At 40.0% G+C, this 27,325-nt stretch overlaps 1 protein-coding gene across 7 annotated transcripts in view; it reads right to left on the bottom strand.

The window, feature by feature from the left end:
• Positions 1–27,325, bottom strand: part of TIAM2 (TIAM Rac1 associated GEF 2) — a 171,009-nt gene that overhangs the window by 62,834 nt on the left and 80,850 nt on the right. For 6 of the 7 annotated variants that reach the window (XM_071740615.1, XM_071740620.1, XM_071740621.1 and 3 more), the window contains 6 exons: positions 26,384–26,495; positions 24,073–25,275; positions 17,914–18,349; positions 12,789–12,961; positions 11,547–11,771; positions 976–1,161 (listed from right to left, as the gene is read on the bottom strand). In XM_071740615.1, the coding sequence (XP_071596716.1) occupies positions 976–1,161; positions 11,547–11,771; positions 12,789–12,961; positions 17,914–18,349; positions 24,073–25,269 (2,217 nt within the window). In that variant the 5' untranslated portion in view covers positions 25,270–25,275; positions 26,384–26,495. Of the gene's footprint in view, positions 1–975; positions 1,162–11,546; positions 11,772–12,788; positions 12,962–17,913; positions 18,350–24,072; positions 25,309–26,383; positions 26,496–27,325 lie in introns of all 7 variants that reach the window. The other variant, XM_071740617.1, reaches the window with a different exon arrangement.

The raw sequence follows: 27,325 nt of genomic DNA, 5'->3' as shown, positions 1-27,325 counted from the left end.
GGAAGGCAGAAACTGAGAAAATATTGCTCTGTACAACCACGAAGTTAATGAAAAGACTCTGAAGAAGAATGATAACCTATCATTCAGATACGAAATACCTAGAGAAAGAAAGACTAAAAATTGCCAAACATAGGAGAAAAATATGAGATGGCATTAGGTTATTAACAAGCAATGACAAACCACACAGATAAAAACAGTGGCAGAGAGAAAGACATGCTCAGACAGGTCTTCCAGGACCACCATAAAGTCTGAATTTTCATGCAGCAACTGTGGTCCACCTTTCTCTGCCAAAATCAGCCTCACAGTCCCACTGAGGTTAAAGAGCAGAAGCAAACCTGCTACTGCCATACTTCACCTAAAGCAAACAGCATGAGAAAAGCTTACAGCAGCTGAGGACCTCCCTCATTCCTCTTCAGAAACAAAGGCTGCAGTTCTTAAAAGCAGATTTATGATTTTAGATTCTCTCTAGTTTTAAACTATTCTAAAAATACTCCTCTTTAGGATGGTATCAAACTCTTTTTGAAAAATAAAGCCACCTGAAACCTCAAAAAAAAGATCAGAATCTCTTTTGGAAATGTCAGTGTTAGGCTCTTTTTACTCAAAGTAACTTAGCTTAGCACTTTAAACTCTGAACCCAGTGGAGGTGAAATTGCAGTGACAAAATTTCAGCACAATGACTCATCTACATCTGAAGAATATTGTTTAATATTTAGAGATAGGTCAGAGGTTCCCAATTCTGGAGTCCCCAGGAGCCAGAAAAAAAAAAGTGGCCATATTCTCATATTCAGTTTCAAAGTCTGTGTCTGTAGAAGAAAAATTTTTTCAGTCAAGCAACAGGTAGAAAGAGTGAGAGAGGAACAGGACTGTCTGAAACAACATATGTGGGTGCAGCCATGTGTTATCCCAGCAGAATTCCATGTCTAAGTACAACATTAATTATGACTTTGTGTAATGCACCCATGCATTTGGACTTACCAGTGCATGGAAGGATGAGACGGAGAAAATGCCAAGCCTCCCCAGTGCCAGTTTTGAAGGACGACTGGCAGCAGCCAAAAGGCTCTTTGGGTTTGGGAGCTCCCCACCTTGCAAACTGGCTAAGTAACATCGCATTCGGAAAAGGTCCATGTTAAATTTTTCCAGGTTCTGTTCCCATTGCTGGATCTGTTTAGATATAAAAAGACACAATTAAAAGAGGAAAAATGTCTTTGTGGGCTGCACTGAAAATTTAAGCCCTTCCACAAACCCACATTAAATTACTTTCATCTGGCAGTATATGGATTAAATTAGTTATTCCCTGCCAAAATACATTCAGTCATATTGTGTTACATCAGCCCAAAATATGGCTTGAAATAAAACAAAGCTGGTGGTCTTAAATGCATACTGACAAGATGAATATAATATGAACTTTGGATAGTTTGATAGTCACAAAAGCAGTAACATAAAAACACAACCCTGTTGCTCACAAAGGTGTGTTTTCCTTCCCTTTTTTTTCTTTCTTTTTCTTCCCCCCCTCTCTTTGGGAGATTACTTTTGTTTCCTTCATTTTTATGACCTTAGATAGTAGAGCTGGCAGGCTGAAAGCAAGGCTGCAGAGCTACACTAATGCACTATGCAAAATGAAATGGCTATAATGATAGGTTCTGCTTATCCTTTAGTATCATCTATAGCCTCTCTATCTGTAAACAGGAGACAATACTGGCAACCCAAATGTGTGCCATTCTTTGATTAATAGATTAAGACATGCTTATGCTCAGGCAAACTGCAAAAGTGAGCTGTATGTGTCCATGTACAAATCACTAGACCAAAAGCAAGGATGTATAAGGATCCTTCATGTAATTCTTAAACATATCTAACTCAGGTACATATAGATGTAACAGACAGTTTAATCTCATTTCAGTGCAAAGTTAGAAAGTGAAGAGATTGAAATATTTACTAGACAAAGTTTCTAGTTTACTAGAATCAAGACTCAGATGACAGATTTTAAGTGTCCATGTAAATACATACTCATGTTCTTATGCACTTCACAAAAGCCAAATTCTGCTTTTCATTTCCCCAACTTACAGATTGTAGCTGCAGCTAAAATATACCCCACAGTGCAAAACATACTTTAAAACTGAAAAAAAAGTTAAAAAATTAAGGCAGCTGTGTTTAACAGAGTAGGCACATTCACACCTGGAAGAGCAGAAAAGGAATGTCTATTAGGTCAATTTACATGTTCATTTACTGAAGATCATTAAAATGCCCTGACTGCTGTCCTTCCAGCATCAGCTCCAGTCACTGCATTTTGGTTGTTCAACGGGTGGTTTAGGGCTGCAGAGAAAATTCATCACATTTTCTCTAATACACAGTGACTTCATACCTTTCACTGGCACACTCTGCCTGTCCTTGTGCATTCAGAACGTTATCACCTTACACTGAGATTGGCCAAAGTTGAGAGAAGACCCTTCAGTACTGATAAATACAATAAAACTCTCAGGTGAACTATGACCTGCAGGCTCATCCAGAAGCAAAATCAGTTCAATTTCCTTATGCTGCTGCCTTATGTCATGGGAACTAAACGAGAATCTTTCCTTTTTCAACAATAAAGAAGTGGAGCAATGGAAGGATGAAAAAGGCCCTGTAATGAATATGATGCTGAAGCTTATACTACAGCTGAGACATTACCTATTCTGTGATTCCTTACACGTGCTAAGAAACTGTGGCATTAGTTATGGCTATACTTTTGAAAGTTAAGAGGTGATCTTATTAGACTGGGAGGTTGAATAAAGGGATAACAATATACATCTTGTACATCTGCAAATGTAAAATCATAATCTACAATACACTTGAAAAAACCTGTAGAGGCATGACTAATAAAAGCAAAAGATAAAATTTTCAAGTGTATCATGAGAGCAATTGACAAAAGTCCAGAGAAAAAGGACAGAGATATACACATAAAGACATCTTATCTAACCCCTCACCACATACATTCCAAATACATATTCTTTGTGCCCCAGAAAGAATAATTACTTTTTTTTTTTTTTCTTGAGTTCATTTGAACATTGCCCATTACTCTGCATTCTTAGTACTCCCAGGCACTCCTCACAGAGCATTTTTTCTGCTTGCCAGTACTTTACGCATGGGACAACCCCAATAGAAGGTTTTTTCACAAGCTCCTCTGTGTCAACACCCAACCATAAAGAAAGCATGGATGTCAGCTTCTCACAAAGGCCAAAAGCTACAAACTTAGGTGAAGTCTTTCCTTTTGGGATGACACATGCATGGATACAAAGCCAAGCCAACTTTGAATAGCTCAGGAACAGAGCAAGACTTGTTCTGGGAACCACAGGAGTAAAGCATCTTGTCCTTACTGAGCATGACCTGAAGACAGGCATCCTTATGTTACTGAGGCTTTCTACCAAATCCCCACTGAACATTCCTACTACGCTGTATTTTAAAATAAAGGTAATCTAAGAAGGGGGAGTGGAGTACAACATGAGGACATTCTGAAGAAATAATTGAATTACAGTGTTTATCAGTCACACAGGATGCTAGCTAACCAGCTCCAAAAGCATCAGTAATCACCATGTTACATTTAATGGCATTAGCAAAAGCTGTAGGCAGGGAATTTCTGGAGCTGTCTTATCAAAACCAGGGATGTCTGGAACCAATTGGAGACCACGAACCAATACCAGCTGCTATTTCTCTAAGCTTTTAAACTCTGATACTTCTTCCTACAGATTTATACTCTTGAAGACTAAATGGGGGAAGCACACAAATTAAAAGGAACAACTTCAAAGCACAGTATGACCTGGTCCATGAAGTTAATTTACAGCCTTCAGACTAGCTGCTGTGATCCTTATTCTGCTATTGTGTGAGGCAAATCTCTGCCCCATGTGGGAGGGACTACCCAAAAGATGGCTCAAGGACTTAATTTCAACATGCCCAGACAAAAATACCCTTTTGAAATCTGTTCAAAAGCAAAGGGAAAAAAGTGAATGAACCAGACAACCGTGAGAGAGGGAATGGGTGACAAAAGGCCAACAGCAGCACGATGCAAGTCTGAAAAGTGATAAGACATGGCCTGATGTGAGGCACACCAAAACAAGCAAATACACATGAAATACTTCTCATGTGACCGGCCCAGCTCTTGCACTTGCCTGCACCACCAGCTACAGCACCCGGGGCATTGCAAACCATTCTCTCTCAGCCACTGTTTCAAAACCTCCATGTGAATTTCCAGCAAAAGTACTAAAGGCTTTTCCTAGAGGAAAGGGAGGGGAGGCTGTGACTCTCAGTACAGACAAATGTTAGGCAATGTTTAAGTGGTTTCATAAGAACACCTGGGAGAAAGGCAAGGAGGGGTCACCCTAATAAATGTATTCAGTCCAATAGAAGAAAAAGGAGGCAGTGGTAGAGAGATAGAAAAGAGAAAAATATAGGAAGGCTGAAGAATTAAAGCCATGAATTATTTACCCTGGGGCACCAGGAGAACTCGTGAGCGGAAGCCTGGTGCAGGGACAATACAGTAATCGTGGGGAATGCTAAATGAGAGGACAAGCTTTTACACCAGAGACTAAGTTCAGAAAGGAGTTTTTTAAGAGTTAACATACAAAGCAAAATCAACATGGGACTTCATCAGTAATGATACTTTCCAAAACATAAATAGCCAATTCTCCTCCAGCTTAGCAAAAAAATCTATTCAGACACTAAGAAACCATTCTAAATTAATTACATTTTCGATCACATAAACAGGTAAGTGAGAGGAAGATGCTTAAAAGCAGGTCTCAGCTGATTCTATAAGCCCACTAGGTTTTCTATAGGTAAACTCTAAAGAAGGAGCTTGAAAAAGGCACAGGCTAAATACATTCAAACCAGACAATACAGACCAGTAGTTTCTAGCACAGGGATCTATATGTGCTACACAGTCCTCTCTGCAGGCTCCATTCCTAGTGGCACATGCACCAGAACACTCCTAGGCTTTGCAGACTGTAAAAGGAAGGACTGTGACTGTCCCAGAGAAAGCAGTGCTGGTATCATGGCTCAGGGATGGTCCCCATCTCCTCACCCTTCTTGTAGTACAGTGCAAACAGTGTCTTTTTTGGGGCTGGGAAAGGACTGGCTCATTCTCAAATACCTGTCTTGTACCAAGTAAGAAGAGCTCAATGTAATAAACCCCAAACTAGTATGGGAATAGTGTAAAGTAGTGCCAGAAATTACACCATATCGACTCAAAGTAGCAATACTTCAAGGACCTAGAGGAAGGACCAAAAAAACTCCCTGTACAACACAAATGGAAACAAAACACCAGTTTTACACTTAGCACTTATTTAAGAAAGCACAAAAGAATAGGTGCAAAGTGAGGAGGGCCTTCTCTCAGTGCTTAGATCACTAAAACTGACTGGACTGAGTAACAGTTCTTATACCACATAGAAACATGAACTTCTCAGTGACACAATTCACTATCTATAGCAGCAAAAAAATTCAGAAATGGTTCCCTACACAACATCTTCTTCCCAGATGGAAAGTGTCTCTGCAAGCTGATGTAGGGAACTCTGTGGATTTAAAAGAAACTTCTGGTGCTGTTTTATAGGAACAGCTTTTCAACCACATTACAAACAACACCAATCTCTTTGCATTCCAGTCTCTGGTTCTCAGACACAATTCATATTGTACCCATCTGGATAAATGAGTCATTCAGTTTCTAGGGACAAGGAAAAGATTTTTATTGTCATTACTTCCTAAAGAGAAGCAGAAACATCAGCCTTGCAGAAATTCCATTACTTTAAAGGACACTACAGAGATACTGTCATAACTTCTAACTCAAAGACATAAAAAAGGGAACATAATGGAGTACAGCAACAATGATGTGCAATTAGCAATACCCTTTATTCTTCACTGCCATGTGACTTAAGATATGGTTAAGAAAACTTCCGGAAATAACAAGGCAGCAAAAGCTTTTTCTTTATTTTTTTATTTTATTTTATTTGAAATAAATGCCATCTTTCTGCTTGTTTTGGAATGACAGAATTTTCATAATTTCTAACCAAAACATATAAAGGAAATCTTATTCCCCATAGCAATGATGGCACAAAAGTGCACCCACATGTACCTAATTTACATTCCTGTCAATAATCTGATTGAAATCAGCAGTACCACATGTATGTCTATAGCTAGGGATGTAATGAAGAAAGCCACTGAATCTTATTATACAGCTGCCCCTCCCCAAAAACCAGAAGACCAGCCCTTCTTGCACAGGCTCCCACACTACCATTAAATGAGATAATGCTATGCAACTCCACATTCAGTAACAGTTTATTCACTATATTAAATCTTAGAAATTCGCAGAAATTCACCCATCTGCAAAATAATAATTACAGTGGTGAGGAGAATGGAGATAACCTCCCTTAACTGTCCTGGCTGACTATTCACTTCATTCCTCTGTGATGGGCTACTACCAAAAGATTTTGCTAATGACACAGACGGGGACCATCCTACTCTGAAGGGTGACACCTGAAAAAAACCAGCACTGAATCTCTCAGAAAACAGAGCTCTGATCTAGCCAGGACAAAGACCACCCAAACTGAAGATCTGTTGTAGCAAGTTTAGATATTGTTTTCCAGTTAAGGAGGACATGGAAGAAAGAAAAGTAACTGTATATTGTGATTCATTTTGAATGTGCATGTAGCAAAACTGGCAATTGCAAGCAAAGTTCCCCGAGAAGATTCTCTTTGTGTGTTGTTACTGGAATTTGCATCAGAACAATATTTTGTCAGATGGTTTAAAGAAAATGAAGATGTGAAATCTGAGCTTTGGAGAGCCTTAAGAATAAAATTCCCAATCTACTCCACTCACCTTTTTACAAATGTGAGAAAAGAAAGAGTCAGGAACATTTTAAACAAAAAAGTAACAAATTTATGTTCAGTGTAAAAAGCCAAAGACCACCACAGGGAAGAGTAGAAAGGTACAAAGAGCTTTTATGACTACCCAGAGTAAACAGGACATTACCTTACTGACGTCCTCATTTTTATTCTTATAGCAATAAATAAACAGCTTTTAGTTGGATGCACACACGAAATGCCAATAAAAATAACATCCATGTGCCTGTTTTTCTCACTAATGCCTCATCATTTCAATGCCTGCAAGTAAATATCTACTTTGATAACCCATCTGATAAGTAAGTTAACTATCATGTGCACAGAAAATATGAATTGCATCAGAAACCTCTGAACAGCTTTGAAAACATGATTATGCCAATATAGTAAAATATGAAAAGCCTAGAATGCTTTCAGGAAACTATTATTCATATTATTGTTCTAAAATGAGACAACACAATACAATTACATACCAAGTACATAAAGAAGTAGATCCAGAGCTGCAGTGCCCTAACTGTGAGTTAGATTTTCCATCCCATTAAAACCACTTCTACAGGCACTGACAGCCTTGCTTTTGACTCAATACACAATATTTTGTTTAAAGAGCTTTTAATAAATGCTAACAAACCCTTTCACTAACTTCAGTAGCAGTCAGGCATATTGACAGCAAATGCTATGATTTCTCTAGCAGGTTAAACAGCTGGGAAAACTCATTTTATTTTTTTTTCTTAAAACTGACTCCACAGGCTTTGAACTGCATCTTGACACCTAAGGATCTTCAAACTTGCTACCTTTCATCTTAATTCTCTTTGGTTTAGGAGAGAAGTAACACCTTGGAGGGATACCACCACGTAAGTCATATTTTATGCATATAGTAATATAATCACACATGGATACAGGTACTACGTGCAGAGCTGGGATTTCCATCCATACCACCAGTGGCGTACTGGGAATGGTTGCTGTATACACATGACTGGCAGATGCTCCACTGATGTCTTCTAAAGTGTCCAGTGCTAACAACAGCTATGTGAAGGGCTGCCACTTTCTCTTAAACAGTTCCTAAGTCTATTATTATTATTATTGGACTAGAAAAAACAAGAGAGAACATGTCCCTGATCTAGGCTGCAAGGCCATAGACATTTCTCAACCAGTTTCATACTATTGAATCTACTGAACCTCCCCTGGGGGAGCTTGACCCCATTACCTCTTGTCCTATTGCTGGTAATCAGGGAGAAGAGGTCAACATCTGTCTCATTACAACCTCCTTTCAGGTAGTTATAGAGAGCAATGAGGTCTCCCCTCATAAAACAATCATTTCCCTAGAAAACCAACATTTTACTTGTCCTTTTGTTTGCACTTCTTCTATTTAGCTCTAGTTTAGCAGTTGCTAATGTGCAAATCCACCAAATTTAAGAGGATCAAATGAGCTTCTCCAGCCAATCTGCTAGACACCAAAAAGGAACACATATATTCATTTAGATGCCCATAGCAATTTTAGCAGTCCAGGGTTCCCTACTGCAACTGCCTTTCATGTGATGGTAACTGTGAAATATGAAAAAGTTTTGCTTACTTGTAAAGCCCTGTGAAATACTAAGTCTTTAGTTGAGAAATATGGATTTTAGATCAATTTTTTATTTAAAGAAAATAAAAAGTTGAGGTTGGGTGACTGCTTTTCTGCGGAAGAGGAAGGAAAAATGAAGAAGGGATTTAGAAATCAGTTTCCAATATAAGTCCCCAGAGGAAAGAAATGAACATTGTGCCTCATCCTTCTATATAAAAAACCCAATGTGGTCCCTCTGAAGTCAATCACACCGTTTCCTCTGACTTCTCAAAATATATCACCAGCGAAGTTTTCCAGCACAGAATGTAGGTTGTGCTTATAAACTACAGTGTTGGCAATACAACTTACTTCAGCATGGAGAAATCATAACTGCCATATGATTGAAAACAGCACAAAATTTACACAAAACCAACCCCAAAAATTTATATTCTTCTTGTTGCTCAAAGTGGGCAAAAGACAACTAAGCAACCACAGTTACTAAACAACTGAGCTGCACACATGAAAACTTTTCCTTCAGTAATAGAGCTTTTCCAAAACTGTTAGCTTACTAGGTTTATTAAGAATTCCTAGTTACTAATTAAAGCAAGATTTTTTTTTTTCCTTTGCAAAAGCCTATCTCTGAGACATTAAATCAAAAGACTAGGAAACCCAGTTATCTATTAACTTTTCTCTGAAGTGACTTTGCCAACAAACGTTCAGCAGTTGTAAGGAGCAATTCTATAGAGATCAAAGGGATCAAGACCGGAGAAAAGGCTCATTATAAATTTATTGTTTGTTAACTAGTGGATATTTGCACATGATCCATCTCACCCCCCTGTCTCACTGGTTTGCCCTCATTTGGTGTTCTGAGACATTCACAGACAGCAGACTAACAAGAATAAATCTTCTGAAGTCCTAGTGACAGGATTTCAGTTCTAGCAGAACACAGCCAGCTTCTCCCAGGGACTGATTTGGAAAAGATAAGTAGTTGCTCAAGAATAGAATATCTAATTAGCAGATATTAAGAAAGCATCATTAATACTCTTCAGCTGACTAGATACACTCACATCAGTATCTAATAATGGGGGTGCGTGCATGCGTGTGTGTAAATTAATTTAATATATAGCAGGATTTTTTTTTCAGTGAATCATGCTACAAATATTAGACATCTCTCAAAATCTGTAGATTCTTTCAGATCTCAAAACCTACTACAATAAGAGGATGTTTAATGTTTTTCTTCCTGCATTCACCTCACTAGTCTCTGGACCATGAAATAAATTATGAACACCTGAGCACTCAAAGGGCTTGCAAACATCTGCACTGCAAATCCCTGCATGAACCTGCATACTAACTGAACTCTGCTCATGTAGCTTCAGACTGAAATGTGCTACAGGAGTTTGCCTGTGACATCAGTACAAGTTATAGGCTGCCCTTTGTCAAGTTCAAACCATTATAGTAAGAATTTTAAGTATTATAAGCATCAAAATCATGAACCTCAAAAAGTGTCCCACTAATCAAAGAGACATAATTATGCTGCATTGCATGAAAGGAGACAAACTTCAGTTGCTACTCAAGAGGTCATAGTGTGCAGACTTAAGTAATGAGAGAGCAATACCTACTCTGACTGGAAAGGAAGGTAGAGATGGGCTCTCAAATACCAGTCAATGAATTCAAACTATAAGATGTATTCTGTTAATAGCCTAATGAAAGATACAGCAACCTCAATTCATAGACCAACCTCAATTCATTCATGTTAGGCTGAACTACTAGAAAGGTTTCGTACATGGGAGGCTCTGCAAAGTGAAGCCTTTGCCTGAACATTAAGCCTTTTGCCAGCTGCTGCCTGCAAAACTAGGGACATGGACTTGATGTCAATACTTCAAGATATAGTTCAAGATATAAAGTATCACTGGAGTGATTCCTGGTTCACATGTCGGAATTGAGAGCAGAGTAAGCCTTGATATCTGTGCACCACTGCACAGCCAATAAGGTGACCATTTTCACTGGGGAACACTTCTAGCTGCTCATCAGTATGCCCTTGGATTCTTAGGCACGGCTTGTCTAAAATACCAAGGTAAATACACACCGTGAAATCTAAATTTTGAGGATATTATTTGATTTTTTCTTTTAAATACATAGCTTAGTTGTGAATCTTCCTGAGCACGATGCTGCTACTGTAGCCAAAAGTCAAGCATTCCTATCACTATAATTTGAAAATGCAATCAGAGTAACACATCAGGCGTCCAGAAGCCATAATGAGATTTGCAGGGAGAGGCAACTGATGACTCAGCTCATTTCTTGCTGGTGCAAAACAAAATTAACTTAGACACAAGTTTGTATGCAAACATTTTGTCTGCTCCAGCCACAGGCAAAGATCTTGCCTGTAGTATGTCAAGTTCTCCAAGCTAAGCAGTAATTGGCCATAGCTTACACCAAGGTGAAAAATTCCCAGCAGGCAACCACAGTGTGTCACAAGAGGTGCTGCTAGTGACTAAGTGACCCCCTTTTCTTTAAATTGATACCAACATAATGCTCTAGGGGCTGCCAGTGGTACCCACAGCAGTGCTTTGCCACCTAGGATGGAAAACTCTGCTCTTTACTTCTGGTTCTCATTTAGACTCCTACAAGGCTTTTTAGGAAGCCTAGACGATCCTAGCCTTCTGGATGTGGCTAAATTTCAACTGAAGAACACAGTCTTGTCTGCCTCAGTACTTCCTCCAATTTTATTTGGATAAAGTACTCTTTATGTCCTGTCTTAAGGTGCAGAAGAGTATTGCTTAGTACTTACTCTTAAATCTCCACAGCAAATCACTAATAAATAATTCACAAAACATACTACATGTTCTGTGGGATGCTTTGTAACAGCTAGATATTATTAACAGTGAAGTATATCATAAACCTGTGAAAATTAAGTATCTTTTACCAGAAAAGAAATAGCTTTGTGCTCATAATACAGATCTGTCTGACCTTCACCTTTGGGAAGCCTACCTCCCATGATACTCTGGACTGCTGTAGAAACCTGGAAATTATTACAACTACTATGTCAGCTATCCCCAAGACCTCTCAGGCCTAGAAAGCACTGACAATTAGAGACCAAAGCAAGAAATAATGATAAATATACTCCTATAAAAGGTGAAAGGAGTTTCCATTACCTGATTTTCTATGGCCTTCCTGTTTTTTGGATCACTAACAACTGAGAGCTGCAACTCTGCCATCTTTTTCATTTTGCTATCCATGTCAATCTTCTGGAAGAGACTCTTGGTTTGAGTTTTCAGCAGCCTAACTGTGTCCTCTTTCCCAAGCTTCTTTGCAAACAGGGAAGCACAAGCTGAATGTATGGCAGTAACCCAGTTTTCCAGATCTGTCTGGCTTGTCGCCTGTGGAACAAATCAACAATCCAACAGTATGAACAGACAAGAAACAAAACCAAAAAGTTAAAATCAGCAGCTTTACGACATGAAGTACTTGACTGACATCTTAGGCACTTTACTATAAAATCAGTTAAATAAGGTTTTATCTTTAAAACTGTGCAAATAAAGGAACTGTTTTTCCTGCATTCCATCATGGCTTGCCTCCAATCTTCAGCTTATCCTTCTTAGATAAGGTCTGAGGGCAAGCACAACAGAGCCCCATGAGCTGTGGAGAAGATGTGACTTCCATCCTTCATCCCTCCACATAACTGAAGTAAAAAACAACAGGTTTCAAAGATAAACTTCCTCTTCTGCAGGTAACACAGCAACAGAGATGATTTTGCATGAAAGGTCTGAGAAGAGATATCTGCTTTCTTAAAATATGCTAAGTTAGTGGAGAAAGGACAGAAAGGTGAGGACAAAACATCTGCACAAAGTGTCTCCAAGATATTGAAAAGTGTGCCTACGGGTCAACATGTATTCATGCAGACAGTACCCTATATGCTGTTCTTTATTAACATTTCCAGTGGTGCACTTAAGCAGCCATGATCTTCAGATCATTTTTAGCTTTCTTTTTTGAACATCTCACTTAAACAATTCTGTTTGAGACCACCACATCCAGGCTGAGCCCACTATTCTGTAATGGTGAAAAGCTAATAGACATGGAAAAATATTTATAATAATGCTGATTTTCTTGAAGCTTTTAACTACTAGGTACCAAAAGTGTCTTGCAGGTTTCTGATCTGTACTTTTTATTTCTGAACCATAACTGAGCAAACTGATATAATATCATATACCTGGAGTCACACCACAGAACTTGAATCAGTATTATAATAGTATAGTATAATAGTATAACTACACTCTTATTTTTAAACCAAAAGCACAAGCATGATGGTGTGTGTTGTATGTATATATACAATGCACATACTAACAAACACATCCTAAAATGGTAACAACCACAAAGTTAGGCATGCATACTGTTACCTGAAATAGGTAGACATCTCCAAAAGAATTGCTGAGACAGAACACATTTTCTTTCTTGGGATGTTCTGGAACTGACTGTACTATGCTGTCTTCTGCAAAGAGGGCATATCGAGGCAAACTGCTCTGCTCCATCGAGTTCCTTCCATAGGTCTCATAAAACAGCAGAGTACAACCTTTGCAGTTCAAAGGAACAAAAACATAAGGAGACAGTAAGCTCTGGATCCCATATTTGAGTTCTCTTACATCAATGCTTTTGTGATTAACATACCCTTCAATGACAGGGAACATCAGTTTTTGACATACAGAAAAAAAAGGAGGATCCTCAAAACTGGGAAACAGGCAAAGTTAGTGATGAATTTGCCAATGAAAAGTTGGACCAGACATCTAACAGGGACACAAACACCCATGGAAGGAAAAAAAAAAAACCCAAAACACACAGGGTACCTCAATATGGAAGTGTTCAAGGTCAGGTTGGATGGGGATTTGAGCAATGTGCTCTACAGAGAGGTGTCTCTGCCCACAGCAGAGAGTTTGGACAATATGATCTTTAAAAGATCACTTCTGACACATCCTATTCTGAGTCTATTATTACATTCAGCATATTAAAATGCTAAAGCATATATAAATTAATTACTGCTTAGTAAAATCAGCTTTTATCTTTTTTTATTAAACTGAACCAACTGTCTAATAACAGCCACATAAGAAAACTCTATTTGTTGAAAAGATTAGCAGAAACTTTTGTCCATGCTTAGTGATTAGACTTCTCAAATTTGACCCAGGTTTCCTTGAACCTACCTACAAATTGTGAACTTACACAAACACTTACACAAAAACCACAATTTGAATAATTTAGACCAGTTTAAAGGGGTTGAGTTTGAGCATGTCCAATCTCATAGACAGTATAAAAAGTAAACTACAAGACTTGCATACAGAAAACAAATTTGACCCTCGATGATGACAATTCTAAGTATAAAAAAAAGGGATTACTTTGTGAAGACAGCAGGAGCTTGATCTCATTCTCCAGCATCTTGCTGTTGGCAATGAGGCTGACTTAAGAAGGATCTATTCCCTCTACCCCTCCCATTCCTTCCCCATGGTACAATCCACTGTCCTCTGGGATCACTGGACATCAGTCACAGACTGAACAGCATTACTGAAATAATATAGTTAAAAACTACCTGTCTTCCTCAAAAATTTCTTAGGCCAGTTGTGCACTGAGAGAAAACGCACCTCCCTTTCACCCCTGGGAGTTTAATAAGCAGTTTAATAATAATAAGTTTCACCTGTTGTTGGGTTTTTTTTAATTATTTTTTGTTTTAATTTTAATTGACAAATTAATACTATACTATGGTGGGATGTCTAACCTGTAAGATCTAAGACCAGATATTATAAATACATTTTGAAAGCCCAGAAAAACCTAAGCAGTTAGTTAAAATCTGAGGCTTGTAGTGCATTCTGCAGCAAAAGTCTTCTCCAAAAGATAGGCTCAGATTCATTCAGGAATTAATTTAGACAAGACCTATGGCCACATTACACAGCAAGTCAGACTAAATGATCACAGTGGTCCCCCAGGGTCCACTAATCCATTAATGCCTTACTACTGAAACCCCTATACATATTCAGTAGCAGGCTTGAAAGTTGGCCAACGTAAGGATTAAGTTTGCTAGGGCTACAGCATTATCTCTCTTGTCCATTTTTTGGTGTTGTTTTTCCTTCAGATCAAAGAGGCATCACAACACAGAGGACTGCCAAAACTGAGATTTTGGGTTGACTTTTTGATTTTCAGGCTGCTGGTGTTTCTCTGTGTGACACCCTGTGTGTATGTATGAATAAAGCCTAGGAAGTACGGTTCAAGGGTGTGTTGCAAAACCTGCAAAACAGCAATGTTTCCTCTGGAGATGCTTTTGAAAGAGGTAAAAAACAGAGATAAAATTTATTTCAATACTTCTCTAACGTTTACACTTCAGGCTGTAATAAAAATCCCAAACACGTCATCCAAAGTCATCCAAATTTGAAGGGAGTTTCTTCAAATATCAAAGCTGAAGTAAGAACCAAAATCTAGGATTTTTTTATTCTTCTGTCTGGTAAAGGGGAATGACGGGCCCATTAGAGCCTATTAGGCACATTTGCTGGGAAAAGTGGTGGAATACACTGGTCCTAAGTGTATGAAAAGAGATAGATTTAATCACATTTTCCAGTCCATGTATAACAATTAAAAATAAATAAATAAATAAATAAAAAGTATATCAGGTATACCAGAAGTTACTGTCCTGATGACTGAAAAATTTTGAAAGGAAACAATCCAATAAATAGAAATGCTTCCATACTATTCAAGGGCACACTTTCCTATTACTGTCCAAAATCTCTGGCAGAATATTTAGGGTAGGAGCAAATCCTACAGAATTAGTCCTATCCTTTCCCTTTAGCAGCCCTCACTTGATCTTTTACCCACAGAAACACTGCAGATCTGTGCAATTAGAAAAGGATATAGTTTGTTGCATTATGTATATCAGGCATGGCACTTCTGTCAACATTTCAATGTAACAGGGCAAAATAAACCAACAAAACCAGGTCTCCTCCTGTATTCAGCAGGACTGTAAAACCACTTTCACTTCTGCATTTTCAGAAAGTGCAAATTAAGTTCTATTTTCAGCTCCCATATTTCTCTTATGTGTTATCAAAAAGGTAACCAAAGGCACTTTATATTTTATCCTGACATTATTTGTACATAAGTAAAAAAAATTTCAAGGGTATGCATGTGTATGGCAACCCAGGTCTATCTTCAGCTCAAGCCACGAGATCCTTGGAAGCAGCCAGTTTCATAAACTCTAACAGACCCACTGGGACTGATTATCATGCAAGTATTTTAATCAAAACTTGAACTGAAAGGGGAGGGCAACGAGAAAGCAATTTCCTCCATTAAAATAAACTAATTACATGGGACAGATGGAAAAGAGAGCCCCTCTTCTTAAAGGGTTACTATTCAAGCTCAGGTCTTGGTGGCCCTGAAAGCAGAGCAGAGGCCTCAGGACATGTATACTTTGAAGTCTGGCAGGTAACCAGATGGTCATAAGCCTCCTGCATATTTATAATTAAACACATCTCAACAAAGTGCAAAGAAACATGCTGTCCTCCATTTGCATACATGGCTATTTTAAGTCATATTTTTAAATATCTTAGCTATTTAAACTTCACGAACAAATCAAATACAGATTTTTTTCAAAACCATGTATAAGGAGAACCAAAGCAAGTGCCTTGATCTTGATATAGCATATTATGAAAACAGAACTACGCCTTGATATCCAGACAGGCAAGTTTATTTTGGCATCAGAAGTCTCCACGGCAAAATAAAGGTACGAGATCAAGGAAATGAGGAATGTATATTTAAAACAGCTAAGAAAGTGGAAGAGATTCTGCACCATGAATACAGCCACATCACCCATTCAAAGTAAAAATTGTTGTATCTAATACCTGTTGTAATGTCAGAAGTGAATAAAGCTTTTTATAAAGAATTTGCTATTCCTTCTTTATGGTAGGTGAAAGTCGAGTAGTAAGAAGGCATGTGGCTTGTTCAAGGTCACTGATAAGCCAATTTTATAACAAAGAACAGAACGCAATGCACCTAAATTCCTTCCCAGAGCTGCATTATCCCAGAAATGCACAAATTGGTACTATATAATATACTTCAGTTTAGGGTTTTGATAGGATTGTTTCAAAACTACTTGAATTCTAGAGAATGCAGATCAAACTCCAGAATGCAAACACATACAGTAAGAGGGTGGCATTCAGATCCTGTTTTTCCCTTTGTATACACTGCTTGTAAGTGTGAATCATGGTAACTGATGATCAGGGTAAGTGATTTAAACTATTAAGACTGCCTACATTTTGATCCCTTGATAACAGGTCTTTGAATTATTAGGCAGAATTGCTACATTCTTGCAGGTTTGCCTCTTTCAGATCAGCACCATCAAGGACAACATTTCCAGAATTTGCTGTTCACTGTTCATTTTTCTTCAGGTCTACACCCATGCAGAATTTTGAAAAGGGCAACCTGTGGGAAAGTTGTTATTTTCTCTCCTCCAGTCCTAGCTATGCTAGGAAATTATTAAGTTTGATCATTTCCTTACTGAAAGGCAAATCCTTTGGATACAATTAAAACAACAAAACAAAACAAAAAAAACCCAATGACCCAGCCTATGAACTCACCCATCAAATTCCTTTTCCTCCCCATAACAGATGTTATTTTCCTTCTCACACTTCCTGACACACATACACTTCTCGTGGCACACCTACCTGCTCTATTACGCTGAGCCATCAATATCCACCCCAAGCACAGTGCTGAGCACAGCAGTCCCACCACACCCCACACACAGCAGCAGCCCCTTCTGTGTGGATTGCCTTCCCATGGGGTTACTCCACAGCAGAAGCAGCCAGGGGAGGTGGGAACGTGGGCACAACAAAAGCCAGAAGTGGTTGGGCATGGTGAAAGGCCATCCAGGGATAGGAGGGAGACTGAAGAGCCCTGGGAATGGGCCATGCAGCAACACCTCAGGCACTGCAGAGCTTCCCCTGCTGATGCTACACTGGCCTCCTCTGCCCAAACATGATCTTCATGTTTTTGTGTAACTAGCAGAGGGATGTAATTGTAATTGTTGCCACAATTGTAATGTTGCCACCTGAAGCACCGAAATAAACTCAACATTTTTACATTATCTTACCCCAACTTTAAGTAAACTGGGGGCTTCTCCTGATCCTTAAATTTTGAATTTCCCTCATACAGAGGTGTACCTTCCGTATTTTTGTCAGTTTGGGCTCAGTTTGGTCTTTGACCTCCAAACATTCAAAAGCATCATTTTCTAAACCCCCAGTTCTGTACAACTCCAGAAACTGCGAAATCAGACAAACCAATTCCCACGAGGCTGCATTTATAATACCAGACACATAAGCACCACTCCAAATCAGGGGCACATGCTTCACTTTAAGGCTCCGGGTAGACTGTGTAAAGTTAGGCATGAATTTCTGATCCCCTGACCTGCTAGCAGAAGCCAGCATGCATTATATGTTGCTGAGACACAACAGAAACAACTGCTGCCACCAACCCAAAGGAGCAATTGCAGTGGTTTACCTTTGAGCGTGACCCAGTACTGCTTCCACTTTCTCCGTGTGACCAGCTCCAGCTTCTTCTCCTTCTGCAGGGTCACCAAGGGTTTGAAGAAAAGCCACCCTGCCTTCCGCACCACTCCTTGCTCTTTCTCATACAACAGATCCAGCTGCTCCAAGGAGCTGAGGGACTCCCCGCTGGAGTCCTCGGTTTCTGACGAGGTCTCGGTGTTCTCCAGGTTTGTCCTGCTCATCTCCAGCTCCCGCATGAAGTTTTCATAGATGTTCTGCCTCAGGGCATCGCTGCTGACAGCATTAGTGGACTCACTTCTCTGGGAAAGGACGTGGCTGGAGCCGGGTGACCACAGCAAAGCAGAGGGCTGTGATGGTGCCAGCATGTCTGTGGTGAAGTTGTCTGTTCTGCTGTCGAAGTATTCGCTCCCATCTTTACATTTTGGCTCCTGTGCAAAAAAGCAAATTGCCAGCAATCAGCCACCAGAGCTACAAACAAAAACACCAACCTCATTTCGCATTTAAATCTGTTTCATGTTTAGCCATGGACAGTTCCTTCATCAGGGGCTACCTCTTTTCACCATGGTTTTGCTTCAGCAGCCACTGACACCGTTGGTGCCACCACTCACACTTTTCTCAGAAGAACTCCATTAAACCCTAATCACTAAATCTGCAAGCTTTGTTAACTCAGATACCTGCCACAAATCTCAGAATTCACTACTAACCACTGAGATTTTTACTGGTTGAAATGGGATGGACTCCAGGAGACAACCACATTCTCCAGCTGAAACCTCAGCACCACCACTTATATGCCTATTTGAGTACAAGCAGGAACAGTGTCACAACACTATTATTATAGGGTTTTCAGTATTTTGGTGACACTTCATTTGTGCAAGGCAGCTATATTTAGAACCAGCACAACTAGGCTAATTTTACCTCCACTTTCTATTTGTCATATAACTGTGCTTATCCAACACAAAAAAGGTCAAAAGTTGAGAATATTTTAAGCTTGTTAGTATTGACCGCTTGACAAAAATCTAATCTAACAGAAGATGTGATTCAAAAAAAGAAAGATGCACTTGCTGACTGGCACTAATCCAGTCTCCAGATTGCAGAGGTGTGTATTTTTTGACTTGTTGGAAACCTCCCAGCATCTTGATGATCTTATCAAGCACCAATGGGCCTTTCTCTTAATTGCATTGTGCAACTACACCCCTTGTATTGGGAGAATGGGCCAATGTTATTTGAAATACTCAGTGGTATGACACCAGTTTTACCTTGTGATATAGATGCTAACGTAGGCCCATTACTTGCCACTGCCACCTTGTTGGCAGGTTTGGCTTCTGCTTTCTTAAGCCTTTCCTAGTGATGTGCTGACTGGCCCAAACTCTCCCAGGTTCCAGTGATGAACGGGGATTTTTGTACTACCCAGAGCTCCTTGGACTAACTTCACTGTCCAGAACCACACCATTCATCATAAGAAGCCATTTATTGTATTCCCAACTCAAGCATTGCCAATGCTATTTAAAAACAATCAAGATTTAAGAACATGCAACACCAAAGAACTGATGTCTTTTGCAGTAAAAATATGAGGGAAAAAAAGAGGGCTATAAACAAGTCAAAAAGTGAAGCTATTACCATCAGTAATAATAAAGCTATTATACTTCCAAGTTTAGACTGCCCCTCTAAGAGCATTTATTTGCTTACAGACTTCTGTACATGAATAAAGTAAATAAACCTTGGTCTCCTGTGAACTGCACTCACCAACAGCTTTGGAAGCAACTATTCTTTTGTTCCATTCCTTCCTACTTGATGCTCTTCAAAACAGCAGCGGAAAAGCTGCGCCGTGTTTTGATAACATCAGGACCTCCAGAATGCAGCCAAGAGCAACAGTGGGGCTGCACGCCCTCCCAACCATCACCAGACAAGCCACTTCTCAAGCAGCAGGACACTGCCTGTCCTGGCCTCACAAAAAACAGCTTGAACTGAGACCCACATTCTCTTACTGCACGCTGATGTTCGAGTCTGGCTTTTCAGATCTCTCTGTCTGGTGACACAGATCCCATTATCCTGGTAATCGACCACCTTCCTCAAATCTTACTGCAGAGAGTTAATCAGAGTCCCTCAAGAGTAACTCCCAGAGCATAAAAACTTTTGCTTTTTTTATAGCAAAGGGAGAGAAATCATGGGGAGGTAAAGGTAAAGGTAAAGGAATGGGTAAAGTAAAGGTAAAGGGATGGGCAGGGGGGTGAGCGAGCACAAAGAAATAATCATGTGATGTTATTTATGCCCACAAAGAGACAGTACAACATGGATCATACACCTCCTCCAGCCATCTGCAGTTCAGTGAGAAACTGGAAGCTTTCTCCACCTTCTTTTTAATTACTGTCACTGTCTGTGTGTGCCAAAATCCTGTGTTTTTAAATTGTTTGACTATTCTCCAGGAACTGCCAGTGCCCTCTAGGAAATAGTAACATACAGTTTACTAAGGATATGTATTTCTTTCAGTCCTAAAGCTCTAGTAAGAAAAACAAAATGATGCATACATAAGAAAGTGTCTGCTGCGAAGGGTATCTACTGGAACAACACGTGTTAGTGAAAAGGGTAGGATACAACCTGTCCACAAACAGCCACTAACCACATCCTCTGTTTTCTACCCTTTCTGTGTGCCTGGAGAAATGACGAAGTATCAGAGCACAGTAAATGGACACAGGATCCAAAATTAATATGTACACTTCACCATGACAACATCACTTGTTTGTTTGTGCTGGTTGCCTTTTTTTTTTAATATAAAAAGAACAGAATTGGCAGAGTCACGCAGTCTCTGCTGCTCCCTCAGGGAGGCTGTCACTGCAGCAGTATCTGGTCACTGCTGAAAAGGTCTGACCCAAATTGCTGCTGGTGGTGGTTCCCTGGAAGATGACTTTCTGCTTGTTTTCTCTGTTGCATCTACTGATGATAGAAAACTACCACTGTTTTTGCACAGCTGCATTCAAGCAGATCTCTCAATGTCTGAGAAATATTCTAGAATAGTTACAGATATTGCAAAAGATAAAGTTGCTAACTAAGATACCAATTAGACAAAGTGATGCATGTAATAATTAGCTATAAAGAACAGTGTAGGAAACAATGCAGCCCACTAAATTAATTAGGACCCAAGCTAAAAGTGGAATTTAATACCAGTTTTCAAGCCAAATAAAGAGATTGTCTAAATGTACGTTTCTTCCATATTCTCTTTACACCACATTTCAGGGCTCTGGCTTATGAAGTCAAAAAATCTCAGAAATTATTCCCATAAAGAGGCTACTTACTTCATTGAAGAACCTTTCTGGTGGCTGGGTTTTCATTTTACACAGCAGTTGCTCATTTTCTCCATGTTACACAGCTGTACACTGTGTTTTACACCACCAGTTTTAGCAGTGTCTGACTGCAACAAGTCTGCCTAAATTCTGTCCTAAAGTTTCAGACACATCACATAGACTTTGTTGCTCACACATAGTGTATTGTGATACACCATTTCCCCAGTGCCATTTCAGCAAGGATTAAACTAAGTGAGGATACGCCATGCAGTAGAGTACCAGTGAGGCACTGAGGAAACACATTAGGACACCCTGATGCAATGAAAGCTGAGTGACAGAATGACTGCAAGCCTTGACATGAGCCTATCCATGTTTATGGATGCTTTAAAACAGGGGCAGAGAAAGGATGCCAGGATGAAAAGGAAACAGACTTCCTATCTTAAGACAGGAGATTGAAGAGAGCCTGCATAGACCCACAAATAGAGGCCAAGAAAATATAGAATTTCTCCCCTTAAATAAAGCCTAACAGGTAGTAGGGAAGGATGCAGAGGACAATGCTGGCAAGAGAACAAACTGGACAGGACGACATTTACTCTGCAAATTAGCAAGCATCAGAGTAAGAGGGTTTGGAAACAGCCTTCAAGCTGGGGAAAAGCCCACCTGATTTCAAGCTGCAATTTGTTCACAAAGGGAGTTAGACTCCACTGCCTTTCTAGTGGCAAGACACTATGCCAAGACTGTTCCACCTGGTCCTGCACCCCTGTGAAGCAGGAGGCTTGGCTGTCTCTTTTCCACTTGGGAAGGTGGAGGGACCTATCCACCCAGCCAGCACCAGCACCAGCACCAGCACCCTACTTACGGGGACAAATTCCAGCTTTCACCTACGTTCCACTCAAGTGACTCGCAATCAGTTGCCAGTAATGCACTGAGAAAGGGACATATTGTTCAGAGGAAAACATAGAGGCTACAACTGCTGTGATGAACAGTGCTACAAACAGGGACTAACCATCTGACAGATTGTAACCACGCACAGTACTTCTGCATTTTTAATTCAAAAGGAACCAGTGAGAGCATAACTGTTACCAAATTACAAAGCAGCAGCCCCTAGAAGAGACAGCAGGTTACTCAAAGTGTGCAAGGCAGATAGAAGCAGACCAAGCCCCAAGAGGAAGGCAAAGTTATAAAGCATTTGCTACCTCTCTTAGCCTTTCTGTCACAGGATGCTTGTCTGATAAAAATCAATGACTAACTAGTTCCTAAGCCTTTTTCTAAGAAATCACCATTTTCAGAGCAACTTCTACCAGAATCAGATTTGACTTCGATGCAGTGTCACCAGCCAAATTTTCTTTCTGTGTCTGAAGTCAGTTCACTACACAGTGAATTCAAAACAGCTATGAATTGTGCACCACAAATACCATTCTGAAAATCTAACTAAGTAATACATAGCAAAGATCTGGGATGCAGAGGTCATATGCAAAGCCTGGCATATGATAGCCAGAGCAGCTATCGATATTGAAAGCAGTGAAGAATCCTGGCACAAAGCACTGAGGCTCTTCACCAATTCCGGTTTTTCTCCCTTCTCTTTTACAACTGAGTAAGAAGGTGAAAAGGCAGCATCTGATAAAATACACAAGCATGAATTCACAAAAGAAGTGATCCAAATAAATGGCTTCCATTTTCATTTTCCCAGTTCTGTAGCCCTTACCTAGGATTTCCATTGGCAAACCTCAGGCTGACCTCATTTTCGAGCCTAGGGGTCAGTTAGGAGTTTCACATTCCCGTGACAAATGCCTGTAAACCATGATACCTGTCTGATTTTTCAAAACTGGAGGCATCATTTGCTCTACCCCCACAGAAGGGGTTTCCTTCACTTCTGGAGTGGCCAGAAGCCCAACACTGCTGAAAAGGAGCAGCTTCTTCATTTAGAGAAGCACACTGGCTGTTCAGAAACACTGGGGGAGATTTTAAAAAATAAAAGTAAATCAAAACCAAACCCAAAACCACTGTGTGCCCTCCATCTCAGCTTGTAAACTGATGTGTAGAAGTCCAGGCACAGTCTGGCATTTATAGAGCCAATTCAGGGATCTACAGCTAGAGATGAGAATTACATTCCTGACCACAGGCATCCTAAATTCCTATTAATGGGATTAGCCTTAAATTCTTCTAAAGAAACATCCTTTCCCTCCCCTATTGCCCTGCTCCCATCTCCTTCTTCACACTACCACCTCCCAGTGAGCCAGATGGCAACTCAAGCTTTTCCATCTGGTGAACTAAGCTGGCACACAGAAAGGAGGACACTCCATGTAATGGCCTCATAGAAGGTGGAGGCAGCTCTGGTCAGTACTCTACAGTTGCTCGCCTTGCTAGAGATGGACTGACAGTGAAACCAAAGGGAACAATGAAGCCAGTAATACAAGTAGGGAATAGCTGCAAGGATACTTTTAACATCCTTCTTCTAATGCTTCTACCACATTCTTTAGAGTGTACACCAATTTATAGCTTCTATATATGATGTCTATACTATACGTTCATGGTTGAGAAAAAGAGAAGGCTCAAGAACTTCAAGTTACTTTGCTAGTAATGCAATGATTTCAAAAGATAACTCACTGAGAGATTAGGCTGCAGAGACTGGGATTAGCTAAGAAGGTTACAAAATAGGAAGGGAAAACTTGCACACACAAACATATATCTTTTTTTGCTGTCAATATTTCAGACAGCTCCAGGGATGCAACACTTCTCAGAATTCTTCAAATTACCAAATGAGATTAGTGAGTAATTATCCTGTGAGAAAGACAAACATGATGCAATCATTACATTTGTCAGTGGATTCTACAAGCCGACTTTCACACACTTAGACTGGGATTTGTCCCTACCTGCAGCTTCCTTTTCTTCCTGGAGAGACTTCCCGTCCAGTCACTGATGCGTCGCATTCGGCTTTTTAATGTATCCTTTTTGGAAGGATCCTCGCTCAGGGGCTTTGACTTTCTGCATGGGAGTGTGTAGGAGGAGTAATGTGCAGGACTTCCCTGCTCCACCCTGGAGGGAACATCAATGTCTGAGGCAAACGAGACACGGTTGCTTAGGCTACCGTGAGCGTCAATATACTCATCAGACAGCCTGATCCTAGGTGGAGGGGTGCTTTCCAAATTTGTATCCTTATAGAGATCTCGGAGTGAGGAAAGAGATGAACTTTGGTTGAAGGACTTCTTGTTATCACTTGCTGGGAAACTGGCGTGGATGCTTGTATCTGGAGTGCTTCTGGTCAAATATGGACCATCCAGCTCATTGATATCCCCAGCATTTCCCCAGAGAGAGTCATACCATGAAGACTCGGAGCTAAGGGAGCTTCCTTTACTCGATCGAAGCCTTGAATCTGTAGGTGACAGACGATGGCTTGAAGAACAGTCTGTGCTGGAGTTCCTCCTGACATCGAGCAGGTTGTTTGGCTTAGATTCCAAGGCAGGAGAATATCTCAGCAGTTGGACCGGTCCACTGGACTCTTCAGTCGGTACCTTGCTGTTGCTGCTGTTGTGGAACTCAACCCTCAAGCACCCGTCCAGCTTCCCCAGTGTTTTAATAAGAACTTTGGGACTCCTCCTGTCCTCTGATGGGGAGGTTGATGAAAGGTTCTCATTCTTTCCATAGCAATTTAAGATGTGTCCATTGCATTCTCGAGAGGCAGTATGATTACCTCCAGCTTGAAGGCCAATATAGTGGAAACCATTCTCAGGCAAAAACACTGCATTATTTCCTTGGCAGTAGTCCACTGAGGTGTTTGTCCTGTGTTTGGCATGGACATTGCTTTTGGAAACCTTCACCACAGTGTCACTGAGTCTAGATGAATAAGGCTGAGCACTCTTGAAGTGTGAAAGGCAGCTTCTTGCAAGGGACCTCGATTTGTAGTTTGAGCCACTACTGGTATGTCCCCAGCCATGCATAGAGCAAGACTTTTCATCTTTAGCATGAATGCTGCGAATTTTTAGAGAGCAGGGCTTCTGCTTGGCACCAGCTGTAGCAGCAGCATGACTTTTCGGTCCCTGAAGACTGTATTGGCTTTCTGAGTTCCCCATTTTCAACTAAGTTAAGAAGAGTTTGATTAGAAACAATTGCTAGAAGACAGAGAGAAAAGCAGCAAACCATTTTTACCTTCTACACAGGAAAGTGCATTTTTTAAAAAATTAAATGAAACATTTTTTTCTTAAAAAGCAGTTAAATAATCATTTACAACATCAAATTCTTAACTGAACTTATTTTAAGCGCAGGGTAGAAAAGTCTGTTCTCTATACGGTTCATTACCCCTCTCTTACAAAGCTGGAATCTAGCTCCATTGAAATCATGTCAACACCTTTCTCCACCCACACCCTTGGCAACATCCTTTTCTTATAACCTACAAAATCTCTGGCTCCCAAGAACAATGGCATAATGAAAGGGAGACAGAAAGATAATAATAACTTAGACGTAAAGTGAACTGTATTTTCAAAGAAATCCCTTCTGCCAGAAGACAAGCCCACTGCAGTTTCAGCTTGACTTGTTCCTGTGCAACAACTAAGTGTTGCCTCAATAAACTGTTCAGTGAACACCAACTCTGTGTTTAAATGGAGTCAATCCAGGAGAAAGGGAAAAAAACAGACAACACAGAAAAAAAACAAAACAAACCAACACAAAACCCACAAAAACTTAGTGAATAGCCTTATCTTACACTGCAACACAAAACTAACTGCATTATATTAGTTCAGCATGGCACATTTCAATAGTTCTCTTCAGCTTTTTACTGAATCACAGTGAACAGCACACCCTGGAGAAATTAAATTATCCCAGCAAGATGACTGAAGATTTTGGACCTACATAAAGTGTACCCCCCGAAGTAAAAAAAAAAAAAAAAAAAAAAAAAAAAAAAAAAAAAATCGATCTGTTCTTTTTGTTTTTTGGAATGAATCTCCACTGTTTGCAATTTTCAGAAACAATATCAAATGCTTTCTGCCATCAGCACTATGCTGCTTTGCATATAGGGTCTCAGACTATCACTCTTAGGGGAGTTCACTGCAGCCTCATTAAAATTATGTGGAAATAAGCCAGTTTGAAAGCAGAACCTTATCTTCTGCAGTTTCTATATACTTTAATACCCCTACCTCTAACCCTTAGGCACTTTTAGATTAAAACCATAGTAGAAAATGAACAGCAAACCTGTAGGATCACTCTTAAACACAGGCACAGTTAGCAGTTATCTTGCTCTGCATCGTCTTTGTGGCCAGCCACTACGCTTGCCAAAATCAGGATGGACTTGCACCCAGCCTTCCTAGAAAAAAACAAAAAGACAAAAGAGGTCTCAGTCAAGCAGAACTTACACTTCACTCCAGCTGTAAGCAAAATGAATACCAAAAAACTTCAGAAGTAACAAACAGAGAAGAGAGGTGCAACTAAGAGGATTCCTGGACTTTAGACATACATTTTTATAAAGACAACTTAAAAAATGACAAGGAATTAATAAATTAAGTCACTGTTCAGGTAAGCGGTTTATTTTCTAATTCTGTCCTTCTCCCACTGACAAGTTAGGGCAAACTCTGAGCCTGTCTCCAGTTTGCTTTTTGGAAGACCAACTACAGATGGCAGGAATGTGCAGTGATCCACTATAATGTGAACCAAACTGATCAGAGCCAGGTCCTTCAGCATCTCTTTATCTTTCCTCATGCCTGGATTCTAACTACGACCCTTGGAGCAAAAGGCTGCCACACAACTTACTCCCCCAGCCATTCAGCAACCTTCCTCTTCAGGTTTGTTCTGATTTTAATATAATCTGCCAGAAAGCCAAGAAAAAGGTAGCACCGATTACTGCACCCACCCAAAGGTACCAAGACCCAGGTTTCTCCTGAGCACATGAAGCTATCAGATCTTGACTTAGCATGCAAAGGCTGAAACTCAAAACAAAAACATAGAAGCTGAATCTCACAGCAGCTTAGAGATTGAAATATTCAATCCAAGAAGCTGTAGAAGATCTTAGGCTCAGTTTTAGAAAAAATGTTTTAGCTAGAAACCATTCTTAATACACAACCCCCCCAAATATTCTTGTCTTTATAAATTCAGTGCCTAATGTTCACATTTTTCAATTAAATAACTACCTGATTTGAA

This window comes from Heliangelus exortis, chromosome 3 (assembly GCF_036169615.1).
Source record: "Heliangelus exortis chromosome 3, bHelExo1.hap1, whole genome shotgun sequence".
In the NCBI taxonomy this organism is placed as follows: Eukaryota; Metazoa; Chordata; class Aves; order Apodiformes; family Trochilidae; genus Heliangelus; species Heliangelus exortis.
This window is presented reverse-complemented; position numbering and strand designations above follow the sequence as displayed.